Below are 16,268 nucleotides of genomic sequence, written 5' to 3'. Positions count from 1 at the left end.
CATCAATGGAGCTGATGTGGAGGTAGTTGAGAGCATCAAGCTCCTAAGAGTGACAATCACCAATCTGTCCTGGACTATCCATGTTGATGCGATGTTCAAGGTGGCACAAGAATGCCTGTCCTTCTTCAGGAGGCTAAGGAAATCCATAAGGAGCCTCATCAACTTTTGCAGATGCACCAAAGTAGGCATTCTATCTGGATGCAGCACAGCTTGGCATGGCAACCGCTCTGCCCAGAACCATAAGAAACCACAGGAAGTCGAAGATACAGCCCAGACAATCACATAAGCCAACCTTGTAACCACTGACTTCCATTTACACTTCTCAGTGCCATGGAGAGGCAGCCAAAGACCCCTCCCATCCCAGTTATAATCTCTTCCAACTTATTTCGCCAAGCAGAAGATGCAAAAGCTTAAAATACACATACCAACAGATTCAAGAACAACTTTGTCCCCACTGTTATTAGGCTTCTGAACAGACTTCTCAAATTTTAAATCTAACATTGACCTTGCTTTTTATTCATCTTCTTTGCAGCCGTAATATTGTATTCCTCACTCTGCTTAATCAGCCTACAATCTTTGTAGGCTATGATCTGCTAGTACTGCATGCAAAACAAAAAACTTTTCATTGTATTTAGGTACATGTAACAATAATGAATCAAATCACTTCTGGAGAAAGCATAACTAGAAGCTACTAATATAAAGATTTCATCAAAAATCCAACTGCAAATTCAGAAGAAACTTCCTTATTCAAAGCATGGACAGAGTATGGGATTCAATGTTTGCAAAATGATTAAAGCAAATAATTTAGATGCATTGAAGGTGAAGATATTCAAGCATTTGAGGGAAAAGGGAATAGATACATTCAGAGAAAGAAAGCTGGGAGGAGGCTTACCTGGAATGTAAAACTAAAACAACTGGTTAGGTGAGTGGTCTGCCTCTGTACATTTTGTGAGATAGCTTGTAAAGGACTTTCTTAAAATCTTATTGACATCATCTATTATCCATCCAGCCATTTGTAGGGATATTCTGGCCAACATTTCTGCTTTCTCTACTCTCACTTCCTTTAGCAACTTGGAATGCATGCCATGTAGAGCAGGTGACCTACCCACTCCCAGCTGAGTCACCCTTTCCAGTGCATTGTATAAATGAGTTGAGAGGTCATATTGCATCTGTACAAGACATTGGTACGTTAAATTCTGGTCTCCCTCCTACAGGACGGATGTTGTGAAACTTGAAAGGGTTCAGAAAAGTTTTACAAGCATGTCGCCAGGGTTGGACAGTTTGAGCTCTAGGCAGAGGCTGAATAGGCTGGGGCTATTTCCCTGGAGCATCAGAGGCCGAGGGGTAACCTTATAAAGTCATGAGGGACATGGATAGGGTAACTGACAAGGTCTTTTTCCAGGGGTGGGTGTGTTCAAAACTAGAGGGCATAGGTTTAAGGTGAGGGGAAAAGTTTAAAAGGACTGAAGGAGCAACTTTTTCTCACAGAGGGTGGCGAGTGTATGGAATGCGCTGCCAGAGGAAGTGAAGGTGGCTGGTACGATTACAAACATTTAAAAGGCATCTGGAGAGGTTTACAAATAGGAAGGGTCGAGAGGGATATGGGCCAAATGCTGGCAAATGGAACTAGATTTCTATAGAATAGCTGGTCAGCATGACTCTCTTGAGGAGAATGTGAGGACTGCAGATGCTGGAGATCAGAGCTGAAAATGTGTTGCTGGAAAAGCGCAGCAGGTCAGGCAGCATCCAAAGAGCAAGAGAATCGACGTTTCGGGCATGACCCCTTCTTCAGTAAGAAGGGCTCATGCCCGAAACGTCGATTCTCCTGCTCTTTGGATGCTGTCTGACCTGCTGCGCTTTTTCAGCAACACATTTTCAGCATGACTCTCTGACATGCTGAATAATTTTTACCTTTTCAATTATTGCTGTTTCTATGAATATTTTGTCAGCATTTTCTTCCAAAGTAAACACCATACAACTACTTATTTAGCATTCTTGTCTTGCACCAAACAGATACCATCCTCCTTGTCCCTAATGGGATCACCCCTTCCGCTTACCATATAAAAAAAAACAGATCATTTTTGTGTTATGTCTCATTCTATTTTCATATTCATTCTTGCCAAATTTATTCGTTTCCATTTCAGCTTATTCTGCTTGACCTGATGCATGCTTCAAAAATTCACTAGACATACATCATTGTCTCTACCTCACTTTTCATCAAAGGACAACTATTAATTATTTGGTGGCAACACTAGACAAGACTTTTGGAGTTTGAAAGTCATGTTAGGAACAAAATGAAATTTATAAGGCCACATTTCACCTACCAAAGATATTCTTGATAACATGTTCCTTCGGACTGGGCTTACTGAAGCAGTCTGAGCTTGTCTGAAATCAAAAATCAAATGTTTATTGAAAAAACAAACTCTTTTCCCTCTAAAATGAAGAAAATATTAAATGCCTTTCAGGTATTTTAGACAAACAAACTCAAACTGAAATGGAATTAAAAAGCTGGTCACCATAATCACGACCATGAAACTGACGTTTATAAAAATTCCTCTGGCCCACAAATATCCTTTAGGGAAGGAAATGTGCCATCCTTACCTGTCTCACTAACATGATTGACTTTTAACTTCCCACTGAAATGGGCAAGCAAGCCACTCAGTTAAAGGGCAATTAGAAATAGGCATCAAATGCTGGCATTGCCAGTGAAGCCCATATCCCTCAATGTCATTTTAAAAATACTTTGCCACAAACTAAGCAGCTTTCACATTTCAGTTAACGTTTCTAGTCTGGTGACTCTTCATCAGAACTCTGTTCTCAGTGAAGAGGAGTCAGGCACGAAACAATAACTCTGCTTTTCTTCCCCCACCTTTGCTGCCAGACCTGTTGAGTTTTGCTAGCAATTTTGGTTTATATTTTACATCTCCAAAACCTACAGCTTTGTGATTTCACATTTTAGTTCACAACTTCCAGCTCAATTTTATCCTTGCTATATTAGTTTGATTGCTACATGTTTTGAGAAGTTGACATTCATGGTAAACATCATTTAAACAGCTGCTTCAGAAAACAGTAATCAAAGATTAGCTTGCAGGTGAACTGAAGCCAAGGGGGTTCTGTACTCAGATGGAGCTCTGGTTGGCTAAACAAAACTACTGGCCTATGGACTAGTGAACAAAATACAGAGAAGTGATCAGATCTCCACTAGCTCAGGTGCTGTCTCTATTCTCTGCAATGAAAATGCACTTCAAACATGAAGACAACAATTTTATCTTTCCTTCAGAAGTTCCTGGTAGTTGTGCCTTTTTAAATTGCTAAGTCAGAGACTTTTCATAAGTGAACCAGCTCTCTGCGCCTCTTGTGGTGGAAAAAGAAAGGCTGATAACAAATCCTTTGATCAGCATGAACCAACACAACAGATCTTGTGAACGAAGGCTCCTAACCTGCCTTCCCAGTTTTCTTATCGCCAGTTTTTTTTTCCCTATCTATATGCATGCGTGTGTGCGCTTGTAAGGGAGTTTATAAGGGTTTAGAGCTTTAATTTTTTTGTGTTATATGCAGATGGTTTATAACTGTTTATCTGTAGCTAGAGTTTAATTATTGGTAATAAATAGCAAGTCCAGTTAAATACAGAAACTTAGCCCATGCTTATCAACCGGTGTATAAAAATCAGGTAAATTGAGGAATTTTGAATACTTATTTTAAAAATGTTTGACTTCTGTTTTTTTTAAATTAATTCACGGGATGTGATGTTGCTAACATGGATTTATTGCCCATACCCAATTGACATTTAAAAGTCAACCACATTGCTATGGGTCTGAAGTCACATATAGGCCAGACCAGGCAAGGATGGCAGATCTCTTTCCCTAAGGGACATTAATGAACAAGGTTGGATTTTATGACAGTTGACAACAGTTTCATGGTCATCATTAGACTCTTAACTGCAGATTATTATTGAATTCACATTCCATCATTGTCAAGGCAGGATTCGAACATTGTCAAGGTCTCTGGATTAACAGTTGAGCAATAATATCACTAGGTCATCGCCTCCCATAACTCTGGGAATAGTGAGGATTGATTTTCAGCATGCTACCCTAGGGAGCAATGACATTTAGTGCCCACATATACACAAATTATTAAAACTTCATGAACAGATACAAAAGCACGAAAAAAAATGCTGGCTTTTATTTCAAATGTCATAAAGACAAAAACGATCATAAATTCAATTTCTCATCCATACTAGATGACCATAGCTTGGAGCACGAAATTGGTCTCAATGTGCAAGCTTAGGGAAAGGGAATTATCAAAGTTCGAATTTCTGCTATAATTCACAAATGACATTCCTGATGGAATTTAATGTGTCAAGTCATCAAGTGAGTACTACAAGCATTCAGGCACAAGTTACTGAAGATCATCCAGTTGGTTTGATTTGATTAGATTAGATTACTTACAGTGTGGAAACAGGCCCTTCGGCCCAACAAGTCCACACCGACCCGCCGAAGCGCAACCCACCCATACCCCTTACCCCTTTACCTTAACTATGGGCAATTTAGCATGGCCAATTCACCTGACCTGCACATCTTTGGACTGTGGGAGGAAACCCACGCAGACACGGGGAGAACGTGCAAACTCCACACAGTCAGTCGCCCGAGTTGGGAATTGAACCCGGGTCTCTGGCGCTGTGAAGCAGCAGTGCTAACCACTGTGCCACCATGCCGCCCTAAATATATTGCCTAGTCATTTTATTCCTCCAACATTTATTTGCCTTAATGTAAACTGTTACGATTAGAGATCACAAAAATTTTAATTTATGACAATGTCTAAACATTGATGATTTCTGGCTGTACATAGGACAGTGGATGATTATTGAACAGAAAATAAAATTGTAAGACTTCTGGCAACTGATGGGAGAGTGGGACTACGTGAACTGTTCATGGAGAGAGCTAGAATAGACCAGACATGCTGAAAGGCTCCCTTCTATGTTATAACCATTCAATGATTTGATAAAGTAAGGAAAATATTAAATACTCCAGATATAGATAACAAACTTTCATGATACAGAGGCAAGGCAAACAAAAAACATTCCTCAGAGAAGGCAAGTCCATGGCCTTTGTCACCTTACGCATTATAACCTCTGTATACAGTGTATCATCCGCCGTCATTTCCGCCACCTCCAAAACGGACCCCACCACCAGAAATATATTTCCCTCCCCTCCCCTATCAGCGTTCCGCAAAGACCACTCCCTTCGTGACTCCCTCGTCAGGTCCACACCCCCCACCAACCCAACCTCCACTCCCGGCACCTTCCCCTGCAACCGCAGGAAATGTAAAACTTGCGCCCACACCTCCTCCCTTACTTTTCTCCAAGGCCCCAAGGGATCCTTCCATATCCGCCACAAATTCACCTGCACCTCCACACACATCATCTATTGCATCCGCTGCACCCGATGTGGCCTCCTCTATACTGGGGAGACGGGCCGCCTACTTGCGGAACGCTTCAGGGAACACCTCTGGGACATCCGGACCAACCAACCCAACCACCCCGTGGCTCAACACTTTAACTCTCCCTCCCACTCCGAGGACATGCAGGTCCTTGGACTCGTCCATCGCCAGAACACGACGGTTGGAGGAAGAGCGCCTCATCTTCCGCCTGGGAACCCTCCAACCACAAGGGATGAACTCAGATTTCTCCAGTTTCCTCATTTCCCCTCCCCCCACCTTGTCTCAGTCCCAACCCTCGAACTCAGCACCGCCCTCCTAACCTCTCTGCCCCCACCCCACTCCAGCCTATCACCCTCACCTTGACCTCCTTCCACCTACCACATCTCCATCGCCCCTCCCCCAAGTCCCTCCTCCCTACCTTTTATCTTAGCCTCCCTGGCACACTCTCCTCATTCCTGATGAAGGGCTCTGGCCCGAAACGTTGAATTTCCTATTTCTTGGATGCTGCCTGACCTGCTGTGCTTTAACCAGCAACACATTTTCAGCTCTGATCTCCAGCATCTGCAGACCTCACTTTTTATACAAAAAAAAATTACAATTTGGCTCTTCCTTATTTGGGAGGAAAGAACTTGAAAATAAAGGAAAATGGAGAAAATAATCTCGGAATGAGAAAGCATGGCCACAGGACATGAGGTATTCAATCCATTAAATCTACACCCAATATAATCAAAGCTGCACTCTCCCACCTTCTTTGTTCTTCCTTTTCAGAAGATTCAATTCTTTGTTCAATGCTTCAAATTGAACCTGCCTCCACCACACACAGGCATGATGCTACTGCAGGTTTTAATTATGTTGAATCTGCATTGTCTGGCTCTTGATCCTTGCATCACTGGAATTTCTTTTTCCTATATATGCTGTCCAAACCCTTTATGAGACTGAATATTTTTTCCAAGTCTCCTCTCAACGTTCTTTTCTCCAAATATATTCATTGGAATTTAGAAGAATGAAATGTGATCTCATTGAAACGTACACAGTTCTTAGGGGACTTGACAGGGTAGATGCTAAATGATTGCTTCTACTTGTGGGAGTGTCTAGGACCAGAGGGCATAATCTCAGAATAAGAGGTCACACATTTAAGACAGAGAAAAGGGAGAAATTCTTCTGAGGGTAGCAGATCTGTTGAGTTCTTTATTGCAGAGGGGTGTTGAGGTTGGGTCATTTTTGCTGAGACAGATAGAATTTTAATCAGTAAAGGAATCAAGGGTCATGGGGTAAAGGCAGGAAAGTGGAATTGATGGCGATCAGATCAGCTAAGAACTCAATGAATGACTGAGCAGATTTGATGGATTGAATAGCTTATTTCTGCTCTATGTCTTACGCAATGTTTCTCTAAACTGGGTGGCATTGACTTCTGCACACAAATCTTGGAAGCCTATGCTGCAGGAAGAAAATTAAGAGGGAATGCTGGTCTTATGGCTCCAACTTTTACAAATTATGTAATTTAACTTCAAAATCTCTGGAAACAATCTTGTGAATCAAGATTTTAATCTTTTGCTTATTTCCTACCATGCCTTCATCATTGCTGCACTGTGGCACCCAGAACAGGACTTAACACTCAGTGAAAGCTAAGCCAGAATTTATTTTTTATGTTTAGCACATCGTCCTTGTTTTCATCTTCTATGCTTTTGTAAATAAAACCTAGGATGCCATAGGATTACCATGAGATATAGGAGCAGAATTAGTTCATTTGGCCCATTCAAGTGCTGGAAAACAATCTCACTATTCCTGAAATAATCACAAATGATTTAAGAATGTAAAATTCCCAATTTACCTGTCTTTTAGACCCAGTTTGCTCGAAAACATGGATCAGTTTCTACACTTAGCAAGAATTATTATTTATTACAAATAAACACACAATCTCTAGCTTCTGGTAAGCATCTATGAACTGTCTATGAACTAAAGCTCCTACATAAACACAGACAGAATGAGAAACTAGTGCTATGGATTGAGAAGAAAACAGTTCAGTGATTTTTGTTCACAGGATTTGCTGAAAATATTCTTCAACTGATTTGAAATCTGCTTCTTGAACTTTCTTTTCCAGATGTTTTTACTGGTTTTCAGAAGGGACAGAGCCTGCTTCACTCTTCTAAAAAAAAACGAGTGCTAACCTATGAATTCAAAGGTCACAGCTTATGACAACTGGAGTAAAAAAAAGTTTTCCTTAAGGCTTAAAGTAGCGTCACTGTAGGGAACAAAGAGATCCTGAACTGAAGGCTTCGCTGTATTTTGCTGTCAGCCCAAAGCTTTTCAGCTACCTAAAAATCAACCCAATCTCACAGTTGATGATAGGCAAAAAGCCTGTGGCATCAATAAGTGGTCAGTAGACCAGAGACCAAAAAGCTACTTTTTGCCACTAACATTTCGTTTTACACAACCCTTCAGCTCCAGCTCTTCTGCAAACTATACTTCAACTCCTGCTTGAACCAGCAGCTGTGGAAACTGTTTACAACAAATGTAAGATTACTTGCCTTCAAACCATGCACCAATCCTTGATTTTAAGAGAGTTCTGTTCTCATTTCATAAACATAAGTTGCTGGAAAAGCTCAGCAGGTCTGGCAGCATCTGAAAAGAGAAATCAGAGGTAATGTTTTGGATCCTCCGAGGAAGCGTCACTGGATCCGAAACATTACCTCTGATTTCTCTTCATAGATGCTGCCAGATCTACTGAGCCTTTCGGGTAACTTCTGTTTCTGATTCACAGTATACACAGTTCTTCCAGTTTCTGTTCTTATTTTAGTCCATGACAAAAAAAAATAGAAATAAAAATATAAATTTTTTTTTTAAAAACAGTACATCACAGCAAAAGCATTACTCTCATCAATTTTTTTTCTTCCCCACCAATAAACTCCATAAATTTAAACTTGATTTATCCTCAACACGTTTGCGCTAGCTTTCCTAAATTAGTCAAGTAACTATTAATTTTCCCCCGAATTATCATTTCCAGAAGCTTCCTCATCACACAGGTTAAAATGACTGGCCTGATGTTTCCATGTTATTCTTTACATCCTTTTTCTGAAAAATAACATTACACTTGCAGCTCTCTGGTTCTCTGGCAGAAATCTAGAGTCTAAAGAAGACAGCAAAGTTATAGCCAACGCCTCTGCAATTTCTATTCCTATTTCCGAGAACATACTTGCATGCATATCATCCAGTCCCATGGTGAATCACCAACCATTTTGCTTGCCAACCTTACATTCCAATTTATCATCTGGGCCACATCCATTCACACCCCAATGAAGTTAGGTTTCCCCTAATTAATCAGTCTTAATCTGAATTGGTCCTTGTCCTTTCTATAGCCAACCTGATCTGTATAAGGCAATGATCACTGTCCCCTAAACATTGCTTAACTGATACTTGACAAAACAAAGCAAATGTTTCACAGAACTATTACCTTTGGATGACACAGATGAATCATTAAACATAGAGGAAATACAAATACAGTTAAGATTGTTATTTTATTCTGAACGACTTCATCTGTTTTATTTCAAATTAAAATACCAGAAATAGTATACATACTATTTAATAGATGAATTATACTTACAAGTTGCAGTTTTTATTCAGACTATAAAACTTGCGTCGTGCAACACACATTCGCCATACATATTTGGATGTTTCCATATCTTCCTGTGGAAATCAAATTGAAACCAATAACACCAGTTTCTACATTTGTATGAAGTTAGATGAGAAAATTATGGATATACAAGCAAAGAGACAGGTTCAAAATTTCAGGTGTAACCATTTATCAGAACAGAAAACTAAACACTACTAACTATTTTAAATTGAAAGTGAGACAAGGAAGATGACCTGAATAACTTAAAAACTGATTCTCAGAATAATCTGCATATTCTACCAAAATAGAGGTTAGCCTGTAATGTTCCATTATTTACCTTTTAGTAAAAACTTACAGTACAGACTTTTCCCATCATTCAATTATATCATGGTTGATGTCTAACTCAGCTCCATTTACTCACATTGTTAGTTGTTTCTTGGTAATACCCTGGTCCCATTTCTCATGTTTTAGTTAAATATATAAACTAGGAGCAGCAGTAGGTCATTCAGTTCTTCAAATTTGCTTTGAAATTCATGGGTGATCCTGTATTTCAATGCCTTATCTCTGCTTCTTCTCCATGCCCTTTGAGGCTTTTTTAAATAAAACTTTGTTGAATATACTTAGTGACCACAGGTTTATTATCCTTTGACTGAAGTTTTTCCTCATCTTAGTCATAAATGTACTATTCCATATCCTGAAACAGTGATCCTGTGACCCATCATTTAAGTGCTTCTACATTTTTAAGCTAAGTGCCTCTTAAGCACTATATGCTTCATTGGTTAAAATACTATTGTAGATGCCAAATCTCAAAAATGCTCAATTTTGGGAATTTCCTGATTCAGATTAAAGATGCACTATTTAGGAAATGTTATAGAACAATGTTCTTTTTTCATAATTCAAATACTGAAATAAGATGCATTTATCTGACTAATATAAATCTTAACTAAAATATTAATGTAAGCAAGCTGGAATTCAAATTGAAGATTCTTACAACTTCTGGGATTTTATTACTCTGAACTTAATATCTTTTAATCTGTGTATGACAAGACTATCTTCTCGGGTGCAATATTCTTATTTACTTAATTAATAGTTAGTTAGTTAAAGTCAAAATTATATAACTAGGGAAACTTCACAAAATTGAAGGATATATTAAATACACTTTGCTTCTAAAGCCATAATTCAGCATGAGCTATTATTTTCAAGCAATATTACAAATTGATTTATTTTTCCTCAGATCAGCGCATTTCTTAATTCACTTTGTTTCAGTACAAAACATGAACATATGCACGAAGAACTGAATATAATCATTTCAAAGCACTCACAGTCTGGAATTGAATGGTCTCCTCTTTGTTTGCCAGCTCTAATGCAAAGAAGGATTTGTTGTGAGATAAGTTAGCTAGGTCATTCCATCTAAAAAGAAAAAGATAACATTTTTTAGAAGTCAACTGAAAGACTTTAAACAATTTTTTGCTACATCAGTAGCAATTCTGCATGTTTATTAGCATGGAAATTAATCCCATCACACAGCATTAATTCAGCATCACATGATTTAGTTATTTCAGCTGCTTAACAGGAAACATGGGAGTGGAGAAGACAGTAAAGTACTTCCAGGTAAAATAATTCAACTTTTTTTCTTTAATCTTTTTAAAGCAGCCATCTTGTGTTTCCTCATGATTGAGTTTAATTGCTTGCACAGTTAATGTCAATGATGTGTTTTATCTACTAAACAAACAGAACACTTTAATTCAAGCTAGCAAACTAAAAAAGGAATAACAATTTTTGTTTTGTGTTTAATGACAAATGGGTAACGCGAGATTGCCCATTTTAGATCTGTTATGGAGGGGAAGGCAACCTCCCACTGATGACTAAACCCAATACCCCCATAGAGGCTTGCCTCACCTCATAATCTGTTATAAGAAGTGTGACAAATGGAACAACCTACCTCTTACCGCAATCTGTTATTAGGGAATGGTTGAATGAAAAATTCCTTTCACTCACTCCATGATCAACCAGTAACAGTTTATTAAATGCCAACAGTGAACAAATTAACAAAACCACTAACAAACTGAACAATTCCCCTCTAACTACCCAAATAAATCACAATTCTAATGGGATGCTGTTTCAATAAATACAAGTTCAATTTGTATAATAAAACAATAGAATTTAGTCTCTTGAAATTACAGCTAGGATACGTCTGCCAGAATGCAACTTGCCCTCTCTGCTGATCTCCTTTCAGGAACGTGTTTCTGCTTCAAATTCTTACGTCAAGATTGACTTTCTCCATCGAATACTTGTGCAGGAATGTTTTCTGTGAATTCTGTTGTCTGGAATATTAGCTAGGAGTGCCACTGTACCTTTATTAATATTACATGGTGCTTTCTCAGAGTTGAAATTTTTTTATTTCTTGGCAGATGGCTCACCAATTTTCCAATGCCCTCATCTTTTATACCTTTGATGACCTGTTAATTTCTAACAATAGGACTGGATCTAGGTAGTCAAAAACAGATTTAAATTAGTTTTTGATATCGAAGGGCTTCATTCAAATTGACTGACTAAATTCAAACTTGCCTTGATAATAAAACAAAACTGCTGTTTTATCTGCTAATTGCGCAGCTTTTTGATACAAATGGTTCAATTCAAATGCTTTCTGTACTGGCAAACTGCTGCCCACTGCCACTCATTTCAAACCACTAACATATAAGGGGAAAAAAAAACAATATTTTAAAAGGTACCATGCACTCTTTCTGCACCCCCCCCCCCATCATTGTACAAATGTCAAATTCTAACATCCTGTCTTCCAATCTACAAAAACTTTACCAACTTCGCAACAATCTGAGAAACCAATTTCTTCCACTTAATATTGAGACACAAGGTGATGAGAGTAAAGGATTTAAGAATCTATATATACAAATCACTAAATGTGTGTGTCCAGGTACAAAAATAATCAAATTGACAGTGCTGGCCTTTACTTCAAAAAAGTTGGAATTCAAAAGATAAGGAAGTGATGCTTCAGTGGGACATAGCCTTGGTCAGTCAGACTCCCATCTGGACCACGACCTTCAGTTTTGGGCACTGAGCTTTTAGAATGATGCATTGACCATACCGTTACTACAGGACAGATTTACTAGGATCAATGATACTGCAGGTTAAATAGTTAAATCATCAGCACAGTTGAATGAACTTGATTTGTACTCCACTCAGAGGGATGATCTAATCCATAGATTTAAAATCATGAATGAACTCAATAGTCATAGAATAGACAAGAATCCCTAACAGTATGGAAAGAGGTCATTTAATCCTCACCAATTCTCTGAGGAGCATCCCACCCAGACCCAAATGCCCACCCTATCCCCCCAATGAGCATTTAGCATGGCCAAGCCAGTTACCCTGCATATTCCTGGATACTATGGGGCAATTTAGCATAGCCAATTCACCTGACCTGCACATCTTTAGAATCCTCCAGATCTCCCCCTCTCTGAGGATGAAAGATCAGTCCTCAGCAGGGGCCTCACCTTCATTCCCCTATGCCCTCGGATTAATGAGTTCAACACGCGCCGAGATATTGAACAATTCTTCCGCCGCCTTCGCCTCCGTGCCTACTTTCACAACCAAGACTCCTGCCCACCCTCTGACGACCCCTTCTCCCGCCTCCAACACACTCCATCCACCTGGACACCCCGTGCTGGCCTCCTACCCGCCCTCGACCTCTTTATAGCCAACTGCCGCCGTGACATTAACCGACTCAACCTGTCCACCCCTCTCACCCACTCCAACCTCTCACCCTCAGAACGTGCAGCCCTCCACTCCAATCCCAACCTCACCATCAAACCCGCAGACAAGGGAGGCGCGATGGTAGTTTGGCGCACTGACCTTTATACCGCTGAGGCCAAACGCCAGCTCGCGGACGCCTCCTCTTATCGCTCCCTTGACCACGACCCCACCTCCCACCACCAAACCATCATCTCCCAGACCATCCATGACCTCATCACCTCAGGGGATCGCCCATCCACCGCCTCCAACCTCATAGCCCCACAACCCCGCACCGCCCGTTTCTACCTCCTGCCCAAAATCCACAAACCTGCCTGCCCCGGCCGACCCATTGTCTCAGCCTGCTCCTGCCCCACCGAACTCATCTCCCAATACCTCGACACGGTCCTGTCCCCTTTAGTCCAAGAACTCCCCACCTATGTTCAGGACACCACCCACGCCCTCCACCTCCTCCAGGATTTTCGCTTCCCCGGTCCCCAATGCCTTATTTTCACTATGGACATCCAGTCCCTGTACACCTCCATCCCCCATCACGAAGGACTCAAAGCCCTCCGCTTCTTCCTTTCCCGCCGCACCAACCAGTACCCTTCCACTGACACCCTCCTTCGACTGACTGAACTGGTCCTCACCCTCAATAACTTCTCTTTTCAATCCTCCCACTTCCTCCAAACTAAAGGAGTTGCCATGGGCACCCGCATGGGCCCCAGCTATGCCTGCCTCTTCGTAGGATATGTGGAACAGTCCACCTTCCGCAACTACACTGGCACCACCCCCCACCTTTTCCTCCGCTACATCGATGACTGTATCGGCGCTGCCTCGTGCTCCCACGAGGAGGTTGAACAGTTCATCAACTTTACTAACACCTTCCATCCCGACCTGAAATTCACCTGGACTGTCTCAGACTCCTCCCTCCCCTTCCTAGACCTTTCCATCTCTATCTCGGGCGACCGACTCAACACAGACATCTACTATAAACCGAATGACTCCCACAGCTACCTGGACTATGCCTCCTCCCACCCTGCCCCCTGCAAAAACTCCATCCCATATTCCCAATTCCTTCGTCTCCGCCGCATCTGCTCCCAGGAGGACCAGTTCCAACACCGCACAGCCCAGATGGCCTCCTTCTTCAAGGACCGCAGATTCCCCCCAGACGTGATCGACGATGCCCTCCACCGCATCTCCTCCACTTCCCGCTCCTCCGACCGCCACCAAGACAGAACCCCACTGGTTCTCACCTACCACCCCACCAACCTCCTCATACAACGTATCATCCGCCATCATTTCCGCCACCTCCAAACGGACCCCACCACCAAGGATATATTTCCCCCCCCTCCCCTATCAGCGTTCCGCAAGGACCACTCCCTTCGTGACTCCCTCGTCAGATCCATACCCCCCACCAACCCAACCTCCACCCCCGGCACCTTCCCCTGCAACCGCAGGAAATGTAAAACTTGCGCCCACACCTCCACACTCACTTCCCTCCAAGGCCCCAAGGGATCCTTCCATATCCGCTACAAGTTCACCTGTACCTCCACACACATCATCTATTGCATCCGCTGCACCCGATGTGGCCTCCTCTATATTGGGGAGACGGGCCGCTTACTTGCGGAACGCTTCAGAGAACACCTCTGGGCCGCCCGGACCAACCAATCCAACCACCCCGTGGCTCAACACTTTAACTCTCCCTCCCACTCCACCGAGGACATGCAGGTCCTTGGACTCCTCCACCGGCAGAACATAACACGATGGCTGGAGGAGGAGCGCCTCGTCTTCCGCCTGGGAACCCTCCAACCACAAGGTATGAATTCAGATTTCTCCAGTTTCCTCATTTCCCCTCCCCCCACCTTGTCTCAGTCGGTTACCTCAACTCAGCACCGCCCTCCTAACCTGCAATCTCCTTACTGACCTCTCCGCCCCCACCCCACTCCGGCCTATCACCCTCACCTTGACCTCCTTCCACCTATCCCACCTCCATCGCCCCTCCCCCAAGTCCCTCCTCCCTACTTTTTATCTTAGCCTGCTTGGCTACTCTCTCTCATTCCTGATGAAGGGCTTATGCTCGAAACGTCGAATTCCCTATTCCTGAGATGCTGCCTAACCTGCTGTGCTTTAACCAGCAACACATTTTCAGCTGTGATCTCCAGCATCTGCAGACCTCATTTTTTACATCTTTAGAATGTAGAAAGAAACCGGGGCATCCTGCAGAAACCCATGCAGACATAGGAGACCATGCAAACTCTATGCAGTCAGCACCCAAGGCTGGAATCGAGGTCCCTGGTGCTGAAAAGCAGTAGTGCTAACCACAGAAATTATTTCTCCTAGTGGGGAGCATTAACTTTTATTACAGTCTGGCTAATTAAGAATGAAAAAGATGGCAAATACTTGAAAAATTTCCAAATAGTTGAGTTTGCTTAGTTTATATAAATTCAGACAATGGATTCAGGACCTTTTAGCATTTTGAAAGGTATTAAAAGCCGGCAGATAAAATATAAAGAGATGTTTTCCCTGGTGTAGGAGTGCAGGATAAAGGGACACAACTTTAAAATCTGAGACATGTAACTAAGCAGAGAATTTGACAACATATTCACACAAAGGGAACTAGAACCATAAAAATTCTTTTCCACACAAACAGTGCTATTTTAACCCGTATAATCTTAAACATGAAAACTTTGAGGTAGAAAGAGCTAAGGTCCAGATTAGCTAGACCTATACAGAACAGCTGCAATATCAGATCTGTGGCAAACTGAATCATGGGGGAAAACCAACTTGAAACCATTCTCATTAAATCTACCTGCTGCAGATGCATCTGGAACAAAGTCCCATCATCATACCACCTTGGTAACTGGAATGGATTCAGAACACACCTGACAGTTTGAAATTGGGCCCCATATGAATGACTGTGGGCTAACAGACTGATTCCCATTACAATCAGTAGGCTTAAGGCCCAATACATTTCTCACTCTCATTGCCATCAAGCTAGGGAATCAACCCAGAGTCAACACAACAGTATAGAAGAGCATACTAAAAGCAACACCTGGGACAGCTGGAAGTGAGATGCAAACCTTCAACCAATTAATCGGATAAAGCGATGCAAACATATCATATCCATTCAAGATGGTGGTAGATAATGAACCAATTAATGAGAAGGGTTCAGAAACATCCATATTTAGTGAAGCTAGAGTCTCACTTGCCATTTAAAAATACCAGTCTGCAGCTTGCAACAATTTTCTGCCAAGAGCTTCAAAAGAATTATCCATCACAGCCTCCCTTTGAAGGTCTCTCTACAATAGATGCCAAGAAATGGTGAGCAACTGGATATAGGCAAAATCTGTAGAGCTTGGCAACATTGACTGAAAATGTGCACTCCAAATATAGTTGCACACAGAACTAAGCTATTCTACATCAGTGATATCTACCTGGCAGAGTGAAAATGTTGTTCAGGTAGGTTATG

At 41.7% G+C, this 16,268-nt stretch overlaps 1 protein-coding gene across 1 annotated transcript in view; it reads right to left on the bottom strand.

Annotated features, from left to right (window-relative positions):
- Positions 1–16,268, bottom strand: part of ptpn21 (protein tyrosine phosphatase non-receptor type 21) — an 89,356-nt gene that overhangs the window by 33,442 nt on the left and 39,646 nt on the right. The window contains exons 9-11 of the mRNA XM_060829309.1: positions 10,372–10,459; positions 9,041–9,123; positions 2,325–2,385 (exon numbers count right to left, since the gene is read on the bottom strand). Coding sequence (XP_060685292.1) covers positions 2,325–2,385; positions 9,041–9,123; positions 10,372–10,459 — 232 coding nt within the window. The remainder of the gene's footprint in view (positions 1–2,324; positions 2,386–9,040; positions 9,124–10,371; positions 10,460–16,268) is intronic.

The sequence above is a fragment of the Hemiscyllium ocellatum genome, chromosome 8 (assembly GCF_020745735.1).
Source record: "Hemiscyllium ocellatum isolate sHemOce1 chromosome 8, sHemOce1.pat.X.cur, whole genome shotgun sequence".
Classification (NCBI taxonomy): domain Eukaryota; kingdom Metazoa; phylum Chordata; class Chondrichthyes; order Orectolobiformes; family Hemiscylliidae; genus Hemiscyllium; species Hemiscyllium ocellatum.
Note: the sequence above shows the minus strand (reverse complement) of the source record. Positions and strands in the feature narration are given on the sequence as shown.